The sequence below is a fragment of the Plectropomus leopardus genome, chromosome 1 (genome assembly GCF_008729295.1).
Source record: "Plectropomus leopardus isolate mb chromosome 1, YSFRI_Pleo_2.0, whole genome shotgun sequence".
Lineage (NCBI taxonomy): Eukaryota > Metazoa > Chordata > Actinopteri > Perciformes > Serranidae > Plectropomus > Plectropomus leopardus.
In genome coordinates this window covers 15,830,831-15,849,414 of record NC_056463.1, presented here as the reverse complement: position 1 = coordinate 15,849,414, position 18,584 = coordinate 15,830,831, and the positions used below count along the sequence as shown (strand labels likewise).

The window sequence follows — 18,584 nt, the reverse complement described above, 5'->3', positions numbered from 1 at the left end:
GCACCATCTTCAAAACCCTCAAGTGAACCTCTTGTCACAAGTCACTTGCGTCTTTGAATTTAAGTCTAATTTTTGTTGCAGTAATTTTTCTTTTGTTGTCCTCTTCGGTTTGGTAATGTTTTTAGTTTCGTTCTTTTCACGCTTTATTTGTCTTTATATTATCCTGTTCACCATGTGTTTCTGCTTACATGGTATGTTAAAAGTTCAAAATAAAGATCATTAACAAATACTACTACTACTTATAATAATAATGATGATGATGATAATAATAATAATATTAACAACAACAACAACAACAAAACAACAATAACAGTATGAATAATAATGATAATAATCTTTACACAACAGCTAGTCCCGACCAAATAGCCTAATTTGATTGGACAGTACTGGGACCTTTCACTATGCTTGTATCACTCCGCTTCTCAGGTGTTCTGAGCCGTAAATTACGTTAGCCGCTAACTAGCTTAGCTTACACAAAGGGTCGTGGGAACAAACTTTTCCCTTTTGAGTTAAATAGTGAATGGTCGTCAGATTAAGGACGAAGGGAAGAAGAGAAGCCAGAAGACTTAAACTCTCCAGGTATGCTCACACCACATCAGAAAATGTGGCAACATGCTGATGTAGCATCCGTTTCGCATATGCCACTAAAGCAACAGACTCTTGTTTCACTGGTCGCAAAACAAATGGAAACACAGATAAAAGCACGTGATATAAAGTAGCAGGCCTGTGGTAATGTGTCGACCAACACAAAGATTAAAAATTGATGTCTTTTGTGTTGCTTGGCAACAGTCCAGTTCAGACCAGTAGCAAAATTTTGCAGAATAATCGCAATCAGTTGCTGTTTTTTAAAGTTAACTAATAAATGACGCCTGTAGAGCTGTTTTATAAACGCAGTAGACCCTTTCATACCTGAAGGTCTTGCTATTGTACTGAATATCAGCACACTGTAATTATCTGCAGCCTCCTGCTTAACCATTTGAAACCTGATTTCTCAAAATCATGGGACGAAATCAGAGAGCAACTCAAGAAACGGCCCTAAATTTGCAAGATATTAGACAAAAGTTTCAAGAAATAACTGTAGTAACAATAGCATTACCCCAAATAAGCTCCCCACAAAGTTAAAAAGAAAAAAAAAAGCATGAAGGAATTATGTTTGTAAATCATAAAGAAATAAACAATAAAAATAAATATAAAAAGAGACAAATAGGTAAAATGATAACAACAAAAGCAACAACCATAACAATAATAATTTATAATAAAATAAATAAACATTGTAACCACCAAAACTGCAGCAAAGAAAAGAAGGCAACAAAACTGCCCTAAAGTGCGTCATTTGCTGTTTTAATTTTGATTTACTTACCTTTGATGAACAGTTGGAAGAGGATGAGACAAAAGGGTTATTTGGGTATTTTATAAACAAATAATCAAAGAAGTACTCTTTTTTTTTTTGCAGCCCTCATAATACCATTTGTTGAATATTTAACACGAGCATTTATGAGCTTGATTGAGACTTCATTTAAACCGCCGGGGACAAGGGAAAATTTATATCAGTATCAAACATATCATGTCAGGTACTGCTAAAATTTAAGGAAGATATCAAAGAAATACAGCTGGCATGCCCTCTGAAATATGTTATAAAGGTTTTGAATGGATGAATAAATGAAACATGTAAAAAAAAAAAAAAAAAGCACACAAATAAAAGCAAACAAACACAAAATAACTTCCTAAACATCAGTCTCAACAACAAATACTCAAGCCACTTCAACTTAAATATCGCATGTTCAGAACCAAGTAGGAAGAAGTACTTTATTCCCACCCCTATATACATTCATATTGTACATAAACGACTTCCTAAATTTGATACACAATCCGATACGATATGAACAACAGTCCCAGTTTTATAAACACATTACAATATAAAGATATCCTCTTAAAAAAAAAAAAAAAACTAAACTAAAATACTACAAGTTATAGATAGTACGTCTTTTAGTTGTGTGTGTCAAATGACAGTATTACCACAGAGTACAGTGTATCAGTGTATGTATCTGGGTCACACCTGTGGTTGTCTCCTGTTTGACACAAGTCTGAAGCCCCGCCCCTTGACAAAATTCCCATGACGTCACTACAGATTATTACGGAAGTAAACCGGGCGACGAAACCCAGACAGAAACCCAAATAAATTTGGAGTGTACACTTCTCTAATATTTACAGGTAAGTCCCCGTTTCTTTTTTGACATTTTACAATTCACTCAAAGTGATCAAATTCCTCAAACTACTTGAGTGTGTGATCAGTTTGTTTTGATTTTTCTAGCGTTTAGCGAGAGCTAGGTAGCTAACGTGAGTTAGCGCATACCGATGACGGAACTGCTAACAAAGCACAGGCTCGTTAACAGCCGAGTTTGGCGACACAGACGCGGATTTTGTGTGTACAAGCTTGTCAATAATATCACAGTTCAGTAAATAGGCGAGGAAATAAATGGTTAAGACGGTAACGTTTAAAGTAGCGTTGCTGAGGTAGCCGCGTTAGCTGTCAGCCCCGTCAGGCTAAAGCTAACTGTTTTGAGCTGTTTATTAATATGAAGTTTTTGTAAGTAAGCTATCTCAGTGTTTTCGTGTGTGTTTTATTTGTTTGGAGTTAATTTGCAAAGTCACTCTTCTGCCATGGGTTGGTCATGCTCACATGATTAAGTGACTCACAGGATCAGAGGTGGGGACGAGGTTAGATGGACTCTATAGGTTGGTTTTGTGTGCCTTGCTTTTGTGTGGTTTCTGTTCCTCTCATGCTCCTCTGTTAACAGGTAGTCTATCATGTACCCGGGAGGAAGATTCAAACCAGAGAGGCTAAGAGTCAACCTCAGACTGGTCGTAAATCGACTCAAACTCCTTGAGAAAAAGAAAAGTAAGTAAGAATACAAAACCTGATCCTACTCTCCTACAGTCAAGTCAAGTTAATTTTATTTATGAAGCCCATTAACATAAAACACGGTTTGCCTCAGAGGGCTTTACAACATGCGACATCCATCTGTTCTTCGACCCTCACATCCCCTAAGGAATAACTACCCAAAAATCATATATGATAATAATAATAATAAGAAGAAGAAGAAGAAGAATAACATATTTATATGACACCTTTCATACATGGAATGCAGTTCAAAGTGCTTCACAGAGTGAGGAAAAAATACACAAAGGCATAAACAGGAGAATAGCATTTAAATATAAGTATCAGAAGCAAGATAAAATACACAGCACTGCAGTTAAAACATCTTATATCAGAGACAAGAGAGCAATTTCAATGTATGAATAATAAATTAACATTATGTCATGATAAAATAGAACAGTGGTTTAAGGGGGTAAACTAGTGTAATAAGGTTTTTGATCCAGGAGAGGGCCAGAGTAAAAAAGTGTGTTTTGAGCTGTTTCTTAAAGACACACAGAATCTGATTGTCATATAAGTAGTGGTAGTAGGCACTAAAGGCTGCTTCAGCCACTTTTGGGGCTATTAATAGTCCAGAGTTTGATTATCGTGGTGCATGACTTGGAATGTAACATGACAGACAGTCTGCTATGTATGAGGGCAAATTATCATTAATAGGCAGCCAGTGAAGAGAGTCAATTCTGAGAGTAATATGCTCTCAGTGGGTTCTTGTTTCATTTTTCTGTGCCTTTCATTAATGACAGTTTCCCTTCCTATTCACAAATTTAAAATGAAGCTGAACTTGCTCAGAAGGCAAGGAAGGAGATCGCAGATTACCTTGCAGCAGGAAAGGATGAGCGGGCACGGATCCGTGTGGAGCACATTATCAGAGAAGACTATCTGGTGGAAGCCATGGAGATCCTGGAGCTTTACTGTGACCTGCTGCTGGCTCGCTTTGGCCTCATTCAGTCCATGAAGTGAGTAACTTAGCCAACCTGGTGCACCAATACCAGTGTCATTGAATACATTGATGCACAGTGTATATTAATTGACTACGGGGAATGTGAGAGTTTCACATTGTTATTGAAGGGATAGTATGGGTTTATATCATATACATATGTAACCTATTATGTATAGTACATGTCAGTCGGCACACACCCAGGTCGGAGAAGCAGGCTGGAGTCAACACAGAAGCTGAGCAATGTCTGCTGTGGCGGGGTCAGTGCAAATTGGATTTAAGAAACTTAAAAAAGGTCCCACCTAACAAAAAATCAGTGTCAGTTTAAGTGTATGCTTTATTTAGAGTATTTTCACCAGTTTACCTTTTCATCAAACAGTCGGTTCCGATGGGGAAGCCGTTTATGGCTTCAGTTTCTCATCTATGCTCTCGTCAAAACCAATAGACTGCACTGACAAAACCTTGGCTCGCCGAACACGGGAGTTGTTATTCAACCGCTGCTTCAATCAGTTTGTTAGTTTGTGTTGTTAGGTGACATTTATGAGGCTGAACTAACCCCTTTTAACGCCAAAGTCACATAATAACATGAACAAACTGACTGATGGAGGCAGCAGTAAACTTAAACGGATGATGTTTGTCTTAAGGTGGAAACATTTTAAGTTTGCTGAATTCATTTTGTTGCTGATTCCTCCATAGCAGTTGATTTCTTAATTTCCATGTCAGACTCCTGCAAGCTTCATCAAACTGAGCTTGCCAACCACCATCTACTGTATGTAATACACTGTCTGGTTAAGTACCCCATACAACCCCACCTCAAAAAATCAGAACTATTTCTTTAACCTTCTCTCTGGCTGTCATTGTGACCGTGCCTTTTTAAAGTCTTTTTCTGTGTCTCTAATTAGGGAACTGGACCCAGGCTTACAGGAGGCAGTGTCCACACTCATCTGGGCAGCACCTCGACTTCAGTCAGAGGTGTCTGAACTAAAAAATGTAAGTCTTATCTGGTTATAACAAAGTGCTAGCAGCATTGCCAACATATTAATTAAGTTCTTTGAATTTATTCCTATTCCAGTTCTGACAGCTTTATCTGTAAATGCTTCTTTTAGGTATCAGACCAGCTATCTGCAAAATATAGCAAAGAATATAGCAAGCTGTGCAGGACAAACCAGATTGGCACAGTCAACGAGCGGGTAGGCAATTTTTCCACTGACTGCCCTCGAGTCTGTTCAAGAATGCACAAACCTTTAGCGTAGTATCCCTGAGGCGGTATCTAATCAAATATCTGATATGTTTGTAGCTGATGCACAAACTGAGTGTGGAGGCCCCTCCTAAACTTTTGGTGGAGCGCTACCTGATAGAGATCGCCAAGAACTATAATGTGCCGTATGAGCCTGACGCCATGGTCCAGGTGAGTGTTAAAGAATCACTCACAATGAAGGAGGAAGTTATGCATTGTGTTTTTTTTACCCACTCATCCACCCTTGTCTCCGGACAGCCCCAGGTGTCTCCTGGAGAAGAGGCAGACCTGATTGATGTGGACATTGACAAGAAGCCTAGAGGAGGAGGAGGAGGAGGTGGCGGAGGTTTCACTGCTCCTGCTGCTGCTATGCCTATGCCCATGCCTATGCCCATGCCTATGCCAACAGCGTTCAACTATCCACCTCCCAAAGGAGCTGTAAGAGATTTTGTTTTGATTTATGAATTCGGTGATAGAAACCTTGAGATTTCAATAGCAGTGGCAGACGTGGATGACAGCTTTAGTTGCAGTATATGTTGTTTTATTGACCAACCATTGAGTGCAATTACTTGAGCCAACAATATTGGGATGTATGGTACCATCTTGATAGTTATTAAATTCTCAAACAGACTAAATACAAACCGAACTTTAGTGGTTTAAACATGTTTATAATACGACAACAGCTCTTTAAAAAAGTTAGTCATCATTTGTGTTTTGGCCATATAACTTGCTTTAACGGGACATTTCACCCATACCCAGAAATACCTTAAGCTATAAACCTACAACAGCAGGGTGAATAGAATTTTGTTTTTGGTGCTCAAAGTGTCAAATCAAATCACGTTTATTTATATAGCACAACCACAGTTAACCAAAGTGTTGTACAAATTGAAAAGAATGGCACACAGTTAGATAACATTTAGATAGGCACAAAAAACGGTTGTTGTGGCACGCTCCTGTGAGCTCAGTCATTCAGTGTAAGATGGTCGTAAAACTTAGTCCAGGTTGTCTTAGGTAAGTCTTTTTTAGGTCATGACATTCTGATAAAATCAGGTCAGTATTAACAGGTTTAATATTAATTTAGGTTTTTAATTGTGAAGTTAGATGACATGGACATTGTTAACAATCAGCAGGTGTGCTCTCTCTCCAGCATCAAACAGGAAGGAGCAAACAGGCTAGACAGTAAACATAGAGAGGACCTCAGGGAGGCAAGAACGTGAACAAGTCTCTGCTCTCTTGTACTCTAGACTTTGACATGTTCTCCCGTTGGAATCACAGTAGACAGGGGAAGGAAAAACAGTGAACAGGACTTGCTGCAGCCCTGTTTTTTTGAAAAGACTTAAGTGTGACACCCTCTGATCTAAGGACAATGTGTTCTTAACATTGTCTTTTGATGCAAGAGGACATAAAGTTGCCCACAGAGATATCAGTGGGTTATCCTCTGTGAAATGAACATGTGGCAATGTGACAAATTTGTAGTTTTACGAGAAAATATTACACTCAAAATATGACGTACGGTCCATTAATAGTTGTAACTAGATGTCCTAACTTTGGATGATATGAAAGAGACTAAGTGATGAACTCATGGCGGTTAGCTGCCTTCCTCCGACTTGTACCTGACTGTTGTTTTCCTCCAGGAACCGTATAATCCTCCCGTTGGAACCTACAGCAATTTCCAGCACCCCATGGGAGGAGGGCAGCCCCCTCAGCTGCCCTCTTGTCCCCCCACATATGAGTCCGTAAGTGACAGAACTCATCCCATCCATGCCCCCTTTCCATTCCCACAGATGGACAGACGGACAGGGCAGGGCATCACTCAGGGAAGAGCAGTTCTTTCAGCTTGTTTGCAGTTTTGTCTGACCCCTTCTTTTTTTTTTTTTTTTTACACTATTTCTCAGCATAGACCCAAATTCTGCTTCATCCTCATGGATATTAGTGGCATGATGTGCTGATACTTCACTAACGACTAACTTGACTTGATCAATTACTCTGAGTGGGGCTGAAATGAACAGATGACAGTTTTGTTTTAGAGGGGCCTGAGGTGAGCTAAATCCTCAAGTATGTCTTTGTGTCACACACTAAAGGTGATGGTTTCTCAGAAATCCCCTGCAGTTTTCCCCTTTTATTTTAATAGTTTCTTTTTGCGATTTTTGATTCTTTGTCAACACTAACATATACAACATTTATTTCAATATAAAGTTGGTATGATAGCATAAACATTTTCTCTGTGTTTCAGATTGATGACCTCACTGACAAACCTTCTGTTCCTTCCCAGGCCGTAGGTGAGTTCTGCCAACAGTTACCAACAGTTAAAGGATAAGGCTGGGCATGTTTCATATTTTTGTTAGTCAACAAATCCAAAAAGACAAAAACGACAGTGTATAAGTAAGTCTTAAAGGTTTATTCATTCCTTCTGAAGATGTACTTATATACTTACTGTACTGTACATTTGTACATATATTCACATGTACGTTCAAACTATTAATAACCTATTAGTAGATCATTGATTAATCGTTAACATTCCTAGTTTATATCTGTATACACCGTGAAAAATGGCTTCCTAAAACAGCTAAAACAGAAATGATACCAAAATAAGAGTAGATAGTATATATGTTAGGAATTAAATTCAGCGGCACATTGGGTGCTTTTGTGAGTATTTACTGCAGTAGGATGGTGTTACTGGTATTGACTCAAAACACGCTAGAATGCCAAATGTTCATAAGAGTAGCACTTATTCTGCTTATTGACTTCCCAGTAAGTGCTGTTTAAATTCATGTCACGGCAGATAAAGCGTTAATTCCCCACTCTCCGTGGAGAAACTCATCACTGTTAATTTTGCCGTTGTATAAGTGGCCAGATATGCTGCTGCATAAATTAAACTGAATACCATATATTACTCCGCAGGTCCAGGTCCTTCGTCTCAGCCATTTGACAATGCTCTCCCAGAGCTCCCCTCTGTTCCAGACACACTGCCCACATCCTCTTTTGGCGGAGGCGCCACCAACTCCTCCTCGGATGACATCGACTTTGATGACTTAACGCGGCGATTTCAGGAGCTGAAGAAGAAGATGTAACTGCTATATCCCTGGTCAATATATACACACATACACAGGCCCGTGCCGTCACCCACGCAGCTAAGAACGGGAAAAAAGGCTCTGAATCAGTTTTGGGTAGTTCTCCCTCTTTCATGTTGAAGTACAGTGATATTTAACATACATGCATTCTTCATTTGTAGAATTATAAGTTGACAGAAATCTAATTTCTGTTGGCAGTACCAGTGAATACCACATTTTTTAATTCCTTTCTACTGGGCACTTAATATATATTCTTACATACAATCATGTGGGTGCTGACCCCCGTTAGCTGCTTCTCATTTAAGGTCACACCGACTTATAACTTTTTCCCATTTGTCTGTGTGATGCCCCATATAACCAAACTTAGATTTTAATTGTAGCTTTTCCAGGGGGTTGACCAATATTTACATGCCTTGATTCTACTTTTGCACACGTTCTGTCGCTGTGATCTTTGCCACTGTGTCACTCAGTCCTCTCACAGACCAGTCAAACAAGCCAGACCGGCTGCCCCGGTTGTGATCAGGAGCTGGCATTCATACAAACAAAGGATGCAGATTGTTTCCAAGGCGAGGCTCTGAGAATACCCCGAATTGTTTCTGCATAAAGGTATCGGGACAGATGGAAGCCATATTTTTAGTGTCTTACGCAGTCATGCAGTTACGTCACTGTGGAACGGACGCTTTAAAACACTCCTTTCACTTTAAGGTTTATTTAAACTAGAGAAAAAGAAATGGTGACACACGTCAAACCTGTTACAGGGGTGGTGGGACACAGATGTAAAGTGATAAAACGGTGTATGAAAATCTGTAATATAACACATTTAAAATGATATACATAGACCTATTTACACAAATGATTGAACTGTACAGTAAAAAAGGGTAGGAGGCAGTATTTGACAAATCTGTTTTTTTTAGTATCCAAATAAAGTTGTATATGCCCCTTTGAATGTCTGTTGTACCAAATACCTGCACCCTCTTATCGTTGATGTTCTTAATTTAAATGTGTGCAGCCACACAACAGCTTAATTTGATTGATTAGATGTAAATATTGACCCCAGAGGTGATAGGTTTGTGTTAACCCCTTTGATCGTGTGTGCATGTGTCTTATACTGTATGTGCACCACTGCGTTTGCCTTAGTTACCATCTCTCATCAGAGGCCTTGCCAGTCTGTACCAGGATTATGCATTTGTTGTCCATCAAGACTGGATCCTTGTTACCTGTATTGTGTCTCAGTCGATTAGATTACACTTGGTTTTATTTGCTTTGCCCATAAACAATTCTCTAAAAACCCGTTAAGTTGAAATTTGCGGATTTGATGGAAAAAATGTCTGCACAGGCAATGGGTATTAATGTATCTATTTCGGGAGACTTTTGTTGTCGTACAGACGTGATGGGTCACTGCAGCTTAAATCACACCCAGCTCTGCTTGTATGGCAAACACAGTTAATGGACGATGGCCCTGAATAAAATGATTAAGCAGTCTCTGGAAAGCAAAAAAAAACCTTCCAGATGGGGGTTAGACACAGTTTATGGATAGGTTTTACATACTATGTTGGACAAAGTTCAGAGATAAACACTACAGAACTGTGATCTGCCCGCTGTCTTGTCTACGTTGGACTGCTCTTTCATGCTAAACATTGAGACCCTAAATGGTGTCTTGTTGCATAAAAGAGGAGTTGTTTTTTCACTGTATACTAAAATAACAATTTAATAAAAGATTATTTGGAACTGGAATCTTGTTAGATTTTTTTTTTAACTTTATTTCTCTTTTTTTCAACATCAGCTCTGCTTCACAATGCTGCAATGTCAGATGATGACCAGCAGGAGTCCTCAGTGTAAAGGAAAAAATGATTCCTTAATACGCTTGAACAGCAGTGACCTACAACAATAATTTCTATACAGATGAAGTGGTTGTTGTGTTGTTTAGGATTGTTTTTTTTTTTGTATTGGTAAAAATTATTGAAAGTTTTGGAAAGGCCATGAAATTCAGTTGTAAGGGTTCGTAAAAAGTAATGGAAAAGGTTTTGAAATTTTGTCCATGAAAATGTGTGATCAGTGTAGTCTGTTGTTCACCTTGTTTACAGATCTTAATTTGGGGTTCCCACAATCATGGAAAACCTGGAAAAGTTAACACTCATGTTCCAGGCCTGGGAATTAGTCATGGAATTAGTAATAATCGTAGTTCATTTAAAAAAAAAAAAAAAAGTCAGGAAATCTTGTAGTGTGATGAGGTTGTTACACTAATTCTCCATGGGTAACCCTCATGTAATTTAACAATGTCAAATGTTAACTGTAGCTGTCAACGTAACGCTACTCTAATGTGTCAGTGTGCTATCACATCTTGGGTTTATTTTTTTCTTTCTTTTTCTGTTTTTTTGTCTGCAGTCATGCAGAGCACATATAGTCTGTGCAAATCTTCATTTTCCACAATTACCAAAAAGAAAATTGGCAATAAATTTTTTTGCTTTATTTTTTGCAGTTTATTATTTTTTTTTAAATAGTAAATTTAATACACAGCTGTATTGGCGTCACCCCCTTTTACACAGTGAGGGAGTGCATCTGTCAGTTATTGTGGCATGAATGTTGGTGACTGTGCTGTGAAGAAAAGTGATGGCTGCTGATGTGACGTTAGGTGTTATCTGTTGACAAAAGCTGAAATAACAAGTCTGTCATTTTGGTCAAGCTTACTCCATTAAAAAGATACATTCTGCGAAGAGTCTTTGTGGGTTTATCTCACCAGTGTTAAGGTAATTTCAAAGTCGTAATAGTTCCCCATGTCCTTTGGTACAGACTGACTGCACTGTGATGTGCGCACTGCAGGTGATGTAAGCCTCGATTGGCCAGACTGTCAGTTAAGTAGGTCAAATACTGCTTTTCAGAAGTGATTGTAAATTTTTTTCAGGGTTCACATGGATCTTTAAAAATACTTAAAAGGCATTAAATTAATTATTCTAAAAATAAGTCCTTAAATTTTATTATATGTCTAATATCAATCTTTTATAAGTCCTAAAAATGTTCACACATTGGGAGGAAGATTTTGTGATTTTTGCGATTTTTCTATCATGAAATCTCAAAAGAATTGGTAATATCTATTTTTAAAATAATTTTCTGAATTTAACGAGACAGATCAGGATAGAGAAACTAGCAACACTCATGTACATTTACGACATCCAATATTTTGAAAAATGAACAAGGGAAAACCAAGTGAATGCTTAATAACATAGTGTGTTCATAGTTGTTGTAGAATGTTTTACATTTTTTTCAGCTTTTCTACCTTTTCAGCCAAAGTCAACATTTGGGAAAAAATGCTCTAATAAGTAACTGATGTCACTTTTGTTTTTTCCCTTCAAGTTTGATCTTTTTATTGGTACTTTGGGTACCAATAAAACGTTTTTAAAAGTCTTAAATATAACCTCACCTCAAGCTGTAGGGGCCCTGTATTTAGACAGAAAACTTTTTTTTAGTTCGTTGTAGTAAAAGTTTGTTGATGTTTGGAGGTCAAAGGTCAAGGTCAGTGTGCTCTTGTGTGCTATCATGCAATATCTCAAAACATTTAGGGATTTTTTTTTCAAATTTGGCACAAACATCTTCTTTGACTCTGATCAGATTTCATCGATCCAAGGCCAAGGCCACTGTGACCTCACATCCATCCCATTTTTGTGAACATGGTATCTGAAGAATGCCTTAAAGGGAATTTCATCAAATTTGGCACAAAAGTCCACTTGGACTCGAGGATGAACTGATTAAAATTTTGTGGTCAAAGGTCTCTGTGATGTCACAAAACATGTTTTCACTATAACTCAAGAATTCATTCAGTAATTGTAACAAAGTTTTACACAAATTTCTTACAGGATACTAAGATGACATTTTATATCCAAAAGGTCAAAAGCAAGCCTCACTGTGAAACCATACTGTTCTGCAGAAACACTTTTCTGGCCATTATTTAACACCATAACTCAGGAACAGATGGGGAGATATTTAGTCAGATACTGAATTGGTGACACTAATCTTGGGTGTCTAAATTGCAACTATGCAGTTTGTATAAATTAACTATGCTGCCAGGTTAAAGATATTTTCAGAATTGTTAGCGTCCTTGCAGCAACCTCCATATTTGAAGCATTTTTACTGTCATTGCAACAGTCTGGACAGCCATGGCTTTGAACAGTGACTTGACTGATTGGCAGAGGCATACAACCACGAGGCACTAAATCTAGTTCTCCCATCATCTGACATGTTTTTAAGAATACTGTTACAGTGTTTATTTTATTGTTGTTATATATATCCCTATCCATCCTGTAATTCCTTGTAAAGGAGGCTGTCTCTAATATATATTATAGGAAAAAATAAAAAGATATTCAGTAATAAGATAAGAGAATATAGATCAGTTTATTCAAGTTCACACATAGAACACGTCAAGTATCACTAAATGAAAACAATAAATAAATCACTGATTAATAAAAGCACAGGAGATTTAAGACAGGACATTAAAGTGTCTTGTATTCCCAAACCAAAAGCACCGGTTAGTTCTGCTTCATGAATCATTCAAGGGAGGACAGACTGAATCGCATAGAAGTCGGCATGTATGATGAAAAGTCATGACATGCACCCTCAGCATGTATTACAGTGACATGAAGGTGGAATGAAAAAAAGCAATCAATTAATAATCAGCTCCCATATGCACCTTCCCACTCTCTAAAAGTGGAAGTCTGTGTTGGTGGGCAGTCGATGGTCGGCTGTCACACACTGTGATGACTAGTCATGGTGACAGCAGCAGGCTGGTTAATATTGGTCATTTTTTTTCAAAGTTGCATATAGCAAATAAGTTATGCCAAAAATAAATATCAGAAGGTCTTATAATTTGAATGCTAAGAACAGACGCATTCAGTATTTTCCCCCTTTTGTGGGCCTCTGATATATCATTTATAATAATTATGGAACAATAAAATGGTCTACTGAAACCCATATTAACTTGTGTAAACTTGGGTAAAACAACAAAATAAATCTAAATTTTCTTTGCATATTGTACAGACTATTTTAACTAACATTTAATAATTCTAGCACCACTTCCATTACTTGTTGATTATGTTTACTTTATTGGATTCATAATAACTCAAAGTGCTCATGATTGGTCGTACAGTTTTTGACATCTAAATCAGCTTCAGTGTGTCCTTGTGTTGTATATGGATTCTAATTTTTTTTTATTACAACATAAAATGTACAATGTATCTACAGATAAACAAAAGCTGTTAAAAAAAGCAAATAGATATCCTTTACGTACACATTAATATTTACGGATATGGGCAGATTGTGAAACAATGGGCACCTGGGCACACACATGTGAAAGGCCCTAACATTCTCACCAAAATAAAAGCAAGACACACAGACTTCAGTAGTTGTTTCACTTTTGTTTGTTGTTGTTTTGTGTCTCTTTGTAGTTTTTACGCATCCCTAAGTCTCTTAGTGGTCATTTTTAGTCTCTTTGTGGTTATTTTGTGTCTCTGTAGTCATTTTGAGTGACTTTGTTGTTATTTTGAGTGTCATTGTAATCATTTTGTGTCCGTCAGTTTGGGTAACTTTGCAGCTGTTTTGTGTCACTTTGTGCTAATAATGAGTATTTTGCAGTAAATTTGAGTATTTGTAGTCATAAGAGTCTTGGTGGTCATTTTGAGTCTCTTTGTAGCTGTTGTGTATCTCTTGGTGATTAGTTTTAGTGCTTCTGTAGTCATTTTGAATCTCTTTTCAGCTGTTTTGTGTCACTTTGTGGCAATTTGAGTATTTTTGTCATCATTTTGAGTCTCTTCCTGGTCAGTAAGTGTCTTTTTGAGTGACATTTTGAAGGGGAAGGCCAGGGGGGCCACCAGACACTTTGGGTCCCAGGGCTCTTGCCAAGTAGACCTATTGAGTAATCCATCCATGATCACGTATAGTAAATGACTTGGATAAAACAACACTTTGACATGCAGGATCAACAGTTATTTAATTACCCATTTACTCTGACTCGCTGTTTCAGGAAACTTTCTCAGGCTGTACACATACAAAACACCAGAATGAATTTCATATTCAGAAAGTTAAAACTTCCAGTAAGTGCAAAAGAGTGTTTAAGAAGCGAGGGTGATGTGTATCGCAGCTGTGCCTGTCGGAGAAGACAACTTATCCGGCTAAATGCAGGGTCCTTACAGTGTGTCCCTGCCAGAGTACCGTCTACACTTGTCTTGTTGCTCTGTAAAACGGAGAAGACAGTGCAGTAAGACTCAGAGTACTTTACTTCTCTTAAACTGAAGGAAGGATGCACTGATACACTTAGAGAGAGAAGTCACTTGGGACGAGCATAAAACTAAAAGGGTCACTAGTTTGTAGTTGCCAAAACAAATATTTTTACTGTCTCATATGCATCATTACATAAGAGCTCTCTGCAGTCAACCTGAAACAAAATGGAATGGATACCTCTGTCTGCTTTATGAAATATTAATAAGTAGATTGGACTAAACAATTTATGTGATAAATGAAATTTGGAAGCTGTTTATCCCAAAAGGCTGTTCTTTTCCAGTCTGTTGATTTTACTAGTTCAGTTGTCACAGATATATATTTATTTTGTGGCTTTCAAGTGACAAGCTTAAAAGAAGTTTGTAGGACAGATAGACATGAAAATGGGAAGAGAGAGGGAACAACATGCAGCAAAGGGCTGCAGGTCAGACCCAAATCCAGGCTGCTGCCAAGGACCTAGCCCACTATGGGACCAACCTTTGAAGGAAAGTTAACTAACCCAGTTGACTGTTTCTTTTAGAGTTACTTTTTTTTACTGAAAAAGTCTTTCAGAAAAAATGCATTAACTTAAATGTTTTCCACGTGGGGGCTGCAGAAACTAGCTGTAAACATACTGACATGTTAATGGAGCAACATGTTTGAATGTAAGTCCAACATTAACCCTGTTTTAGCTCTGTTTTTGGTCTCCACCAACTCTTGAAGGAAATACCTGACTCCTTTGCTGGTAAATGCTCCTCTATGTCCACCAGCTAGTTGGTAACTCTGGTGTTTGGTGCTGAGCATGGCTATTTACAGAAGGTTTGGATGCGCTCTTTGACCCCATGGGAGTTAAGAGGCATGATAAGTACATTATAACTCATGCTTACATAATGCATGGAAAAATGTTTCAAAAAGAGCAGCTGTATTGACTATTTAACAGATGGGCTGCATAATGCTTTCCTTACCTAACATCACCTGCTCAACTTCTTCAGTCTCCTCCACAGCTACAGGCTTTAGCAGCAGGGCGAAAAACACAGCAATGCCGATCACCTGTGAGCAGAAAACAAGCCCCAAAAAAGCAAATAATCCCTAACTAAAGAATACATTTTTTATATAAAATGCAAAATTACTTGTTTTATTAGGATGGATAATTTTGATAGTTTTAATTTTTACCATCTTTACCCACCTTGAGAGGCTGCATTATAAAGATGCTCTGGAAGAGGGAGAGGCCCAGAGACATGACCCACTTGATTGACTTATCTCTTCCATAATCCAAGCCGTACAACAGGGTGAAGAAAGTGGATACTCCACTGATGGACAGCAACAGGAACCAGCCCAGGAACACACACCACCAGGGTAGCCAGCAGCTTGCCGCCTTCCTCCTCCTCTTCTTCACAGGAGGCGGGCTGGGCCGAGGAGAAGGAGAGAATGAGAAGAAAAACATGCAAAATGCGTCACATTGTCATATTTCTACTTGATACAGATATCTCTGTGTCTGTGTGTTGGCCTGTAGTGCTGACCAGCAGGCCAAGTGGCTGCTGAAGACCATCTCCGCCTTGCGAACCAGTATGTTGGTGACGTTAAGGGTCTGCTTGTACTCGTCTGTACTCGGGAAGTTCTTTACATCCAGTTTCTCCAGGCACATCAGGAGGTGACACAGACCCGCCAGGAGGAACTTGCTGCAGTACACCCAGTGGGGGTCACTCTCACTCTCGCCTTTGACAGGATAACATACAGACCAGCATGTCATTACAGTACATTTAAATTTCTTTGCACAGTTTATGCACTCCAATACTCAATAGTGCACCGAATCTCACCTATTTTTTTTTTAAAGAACTAGGAATCAGTTCATTGTTGAGTCCAAGTGAGCCGAATTTGAGGATATTCCCTCAAGGCCTTCTTGAGATATTGCGCTCATAAGAATGACACATATATATGGTCACAGTGACCTTGACTTTTGACCACCAAATTCTAATCAGGTCATCATTAAGTCCAAGTATATTTGTGCAAAATTTTATAAACTTCCCTCAAGATATATTTGAAATATTGCATTTACAGTTAAGGTCAAATTCATACTTAGTGGACATTCCCTCGAGGTATTCTTGAGATATTGCGTTCAAAAGAATAAGACAGATGAAAGGTTGAAGTGACCTTGATCTTTGACCTGTGACCACCAAAATGTAACTATTCATTGTTGAGTACAAGTGAATGACCAATTTTAAAGAAAATCCCTCAAGGTGCTCTTGAGGTATTGTGTCTTTTACTTTGATTATACTGATGATTTAGAGGAACTTTTTTTATTGAGTCAGACTAACGGAAGGCTGTAAAAGTCTGCTATTTTCTATAGAAAAAAAAACAACAAAAACAAACAAAAGCAATAATAAAAGCTACCTTGCATAAGCTGGATGAATTCATGCACCCTGTCCAAGGCCGGACAGAGGTCAGCAGTGGACTCTAGCCTGTGCATCTCTGACATCTTGTTCCTCGGACTACTGCGCACCGCAAAAATCACCTCCTCTGTCTCCTAGGGATATCCGTGAGATGCACAAAAAATACCAAATGCTACATGTGCACTGCTTGATCAAACACAAAGAGCATGTTTTTTTTACAGTAAAAGTTCAGCAGAAGTCAAAGCCACATGGGGCGCTTACAGTAACTGCAACTTAGTGAATGGAAAATGTGCTCCCAGTCTTACAAGGTCAGACATGAAGCAAGTGCAAATGTCAGAGAAAGATGCGCTGAACACACCCTCATACCCCAGAGATTAGATATTTCAAAGCACACCTTCAGAGTAGATGGTATGGTAACTGCAGGGGGTCTCAAGTTCTCCTCCGGGTCACCTTTTTTAGATTTTGAAATCATACGAGGTCTGATGCTTCGGAAGATGGTGATGATGAGGATGTTGATTGGAAACATGAGAAGACCACTCTGTACCCCGACCATGAGGTCCTGCCAAGTGATTTTCAAAGAACCTGGAGGGACAAAAAGCAAAAACAAGGACACAGAGTCAGTGACAAGAAGAAACTGAAACCAGTCAGGATAATTTGATACGTATATTCAGTTTATGGCTCTTCTAAACCTTATTGGAGCTAAAATAAAGTCTGTACACTACCTACTCAACACCAACGAGCACACAGACAAATTTAGCAACTAAGTGGTGAACATTTTGAAGCATTATGAAAGAGAACTATTACTTTTGTCTGCCTGCAGTTGGTGACATCAACATGTGTAGGTCTGCCGGTTTTAGAGCTACAGTGCAGAGCTGGCTGAAAAATGACGCCAACGCAGTAGTGAAAAAAACGGCAGTTCTTCTGATGGCCACTTGAGGCTGGCTCCAAAAGCGAGTCAATCCTCATAGATTCCCGTGTTGAAATGCCCAACTCTACTGCAAAAATTATTATGTTTATCTTCTGGTACAAAAAAACCAAAAATATTTTTTGGTCTCTAACTAATTTCAACATTCATGATGAGTGTTATTAAGTTGTAGAATTATGTAAATTATTAATTATTAAAGGCATGGCCTCTTCAAATGACAGTCTCCAGTCCACATACCAATGGCTGACGTCACGGTGGCTATGTCCATTATTGTTATGCCATCTATGATGAAACCCAGTTGAATTACATGCTTCACACATACTCCAAAAATGCACACAGTTTATCCATATTGTGAAGTATTTCTTTGAAATCTAGCTGACATTGGAGCTGACCTCTGACCCAACAAACAAGGTCAGCATTATGCCAAAGTTTATAAAGGTGGCTTTCGTCTCTCCGCCCACACATTTTCAGTTATTGCTGCTGGGCTGACACCTACATAGTTTGAAATGTTTCAGTTACAGAGGTCACGAAGCAGAGGTACTCCAATATGAAACAACAGGCAGCCAATTAACTTGCTTCTCACATAACACCCTCTGCTCCAGCTCGCACCTTGACACCCAACTTTTGACCTGTCATCCAAAACTTTAAGACCTAAAGAAAACTGCTCATTACAGTTTAGAAGTTTTATGATCAATACAGTAACTTTCTTAATAAACTGTGGGCTTTTTGTGTAAGTGACCTTATATGCCAGAAATATTTTAAGATGCCTATAACATAATTCTTCCTTGAATTAAACTTTGCTCTTCAGGTAATAAAGCTTATTATCAGCTAAAATAGTTAAAGACA

At 38.4% G+C, this 18,584-nt stretch overlaps 1 protein-coding gene across 2 annotated transcripts; it reads left to right on the top strand.

The window, feature by feature from the left end:
• The first annotated feature begins 560 nt into the window (after positions 1–560).
• Positions 561–9,914, top strand: ist1 (IST1 factor associated with ESCRT-III). Of its 2 annotated transcripts, XM_042493640.1 has the most exons (11): positions 561–579; positions 2,129–2,211; positions 2,799–2,899; positions 3,711–3,891; positions 4,775–4,862; positions 4,979–5,062; positions 5,170–5,280; positions 5,368–5,547; positions 6,744–6,845; positions 7,382–7,388; positions 8,011–9,914. In XM_042493640.1, exons 3-11 carry the CDS (start codon positions 2,809–2,811, stop codon positions 8,178–8,180), a joined length of 1,014 nt encoding a protein of 337 aa, XP_042349574.1. In that variant the 5' UTR covers positions 561–579; positions 2,129–2,211; positions 2,799–2,808; the 3' UTR covers positions 8,181–9,914. The 2 variants fall into 2 exon arrangements, with proteins under 2 accessions (XP_042349574.1, XP_042349566.1); XM_042493632.1 differs by lacking the exon at positions 561–579 and having other exon boundaries at positions 2,113–2,211; positions 7,343–7,388.
• The last annotated feature ends 8,670 nt before the right edge of the window (positions 9,915–18,584 follow it).

Excerpts from the sequence above, each read along its gene's own strand:
- ist1 (XM_042493632.1), top strand. The coding sequence starts at position 2,809 with ATGTACCCGGGAGGAAGATTCAAACCAGAGAGGCTAAGAGTCAACCTC. Across the intron at positions 2,900-3,710 it reads ACTCCTTGAGAAAAAGAAAA|CTGAACTTGCTCAGAAGGCA; the intron begins GTAAGTAAGAAT and ends TTTAAAATGAAG. Across the intron at positions 4,863-4,978 it reads AGGTGTCTGAACTAAAAAAT|GTATCAGACCAGCTATCTGC; the intron begins GTAAGTCTTATC and ends TGCTTCTTTTAG.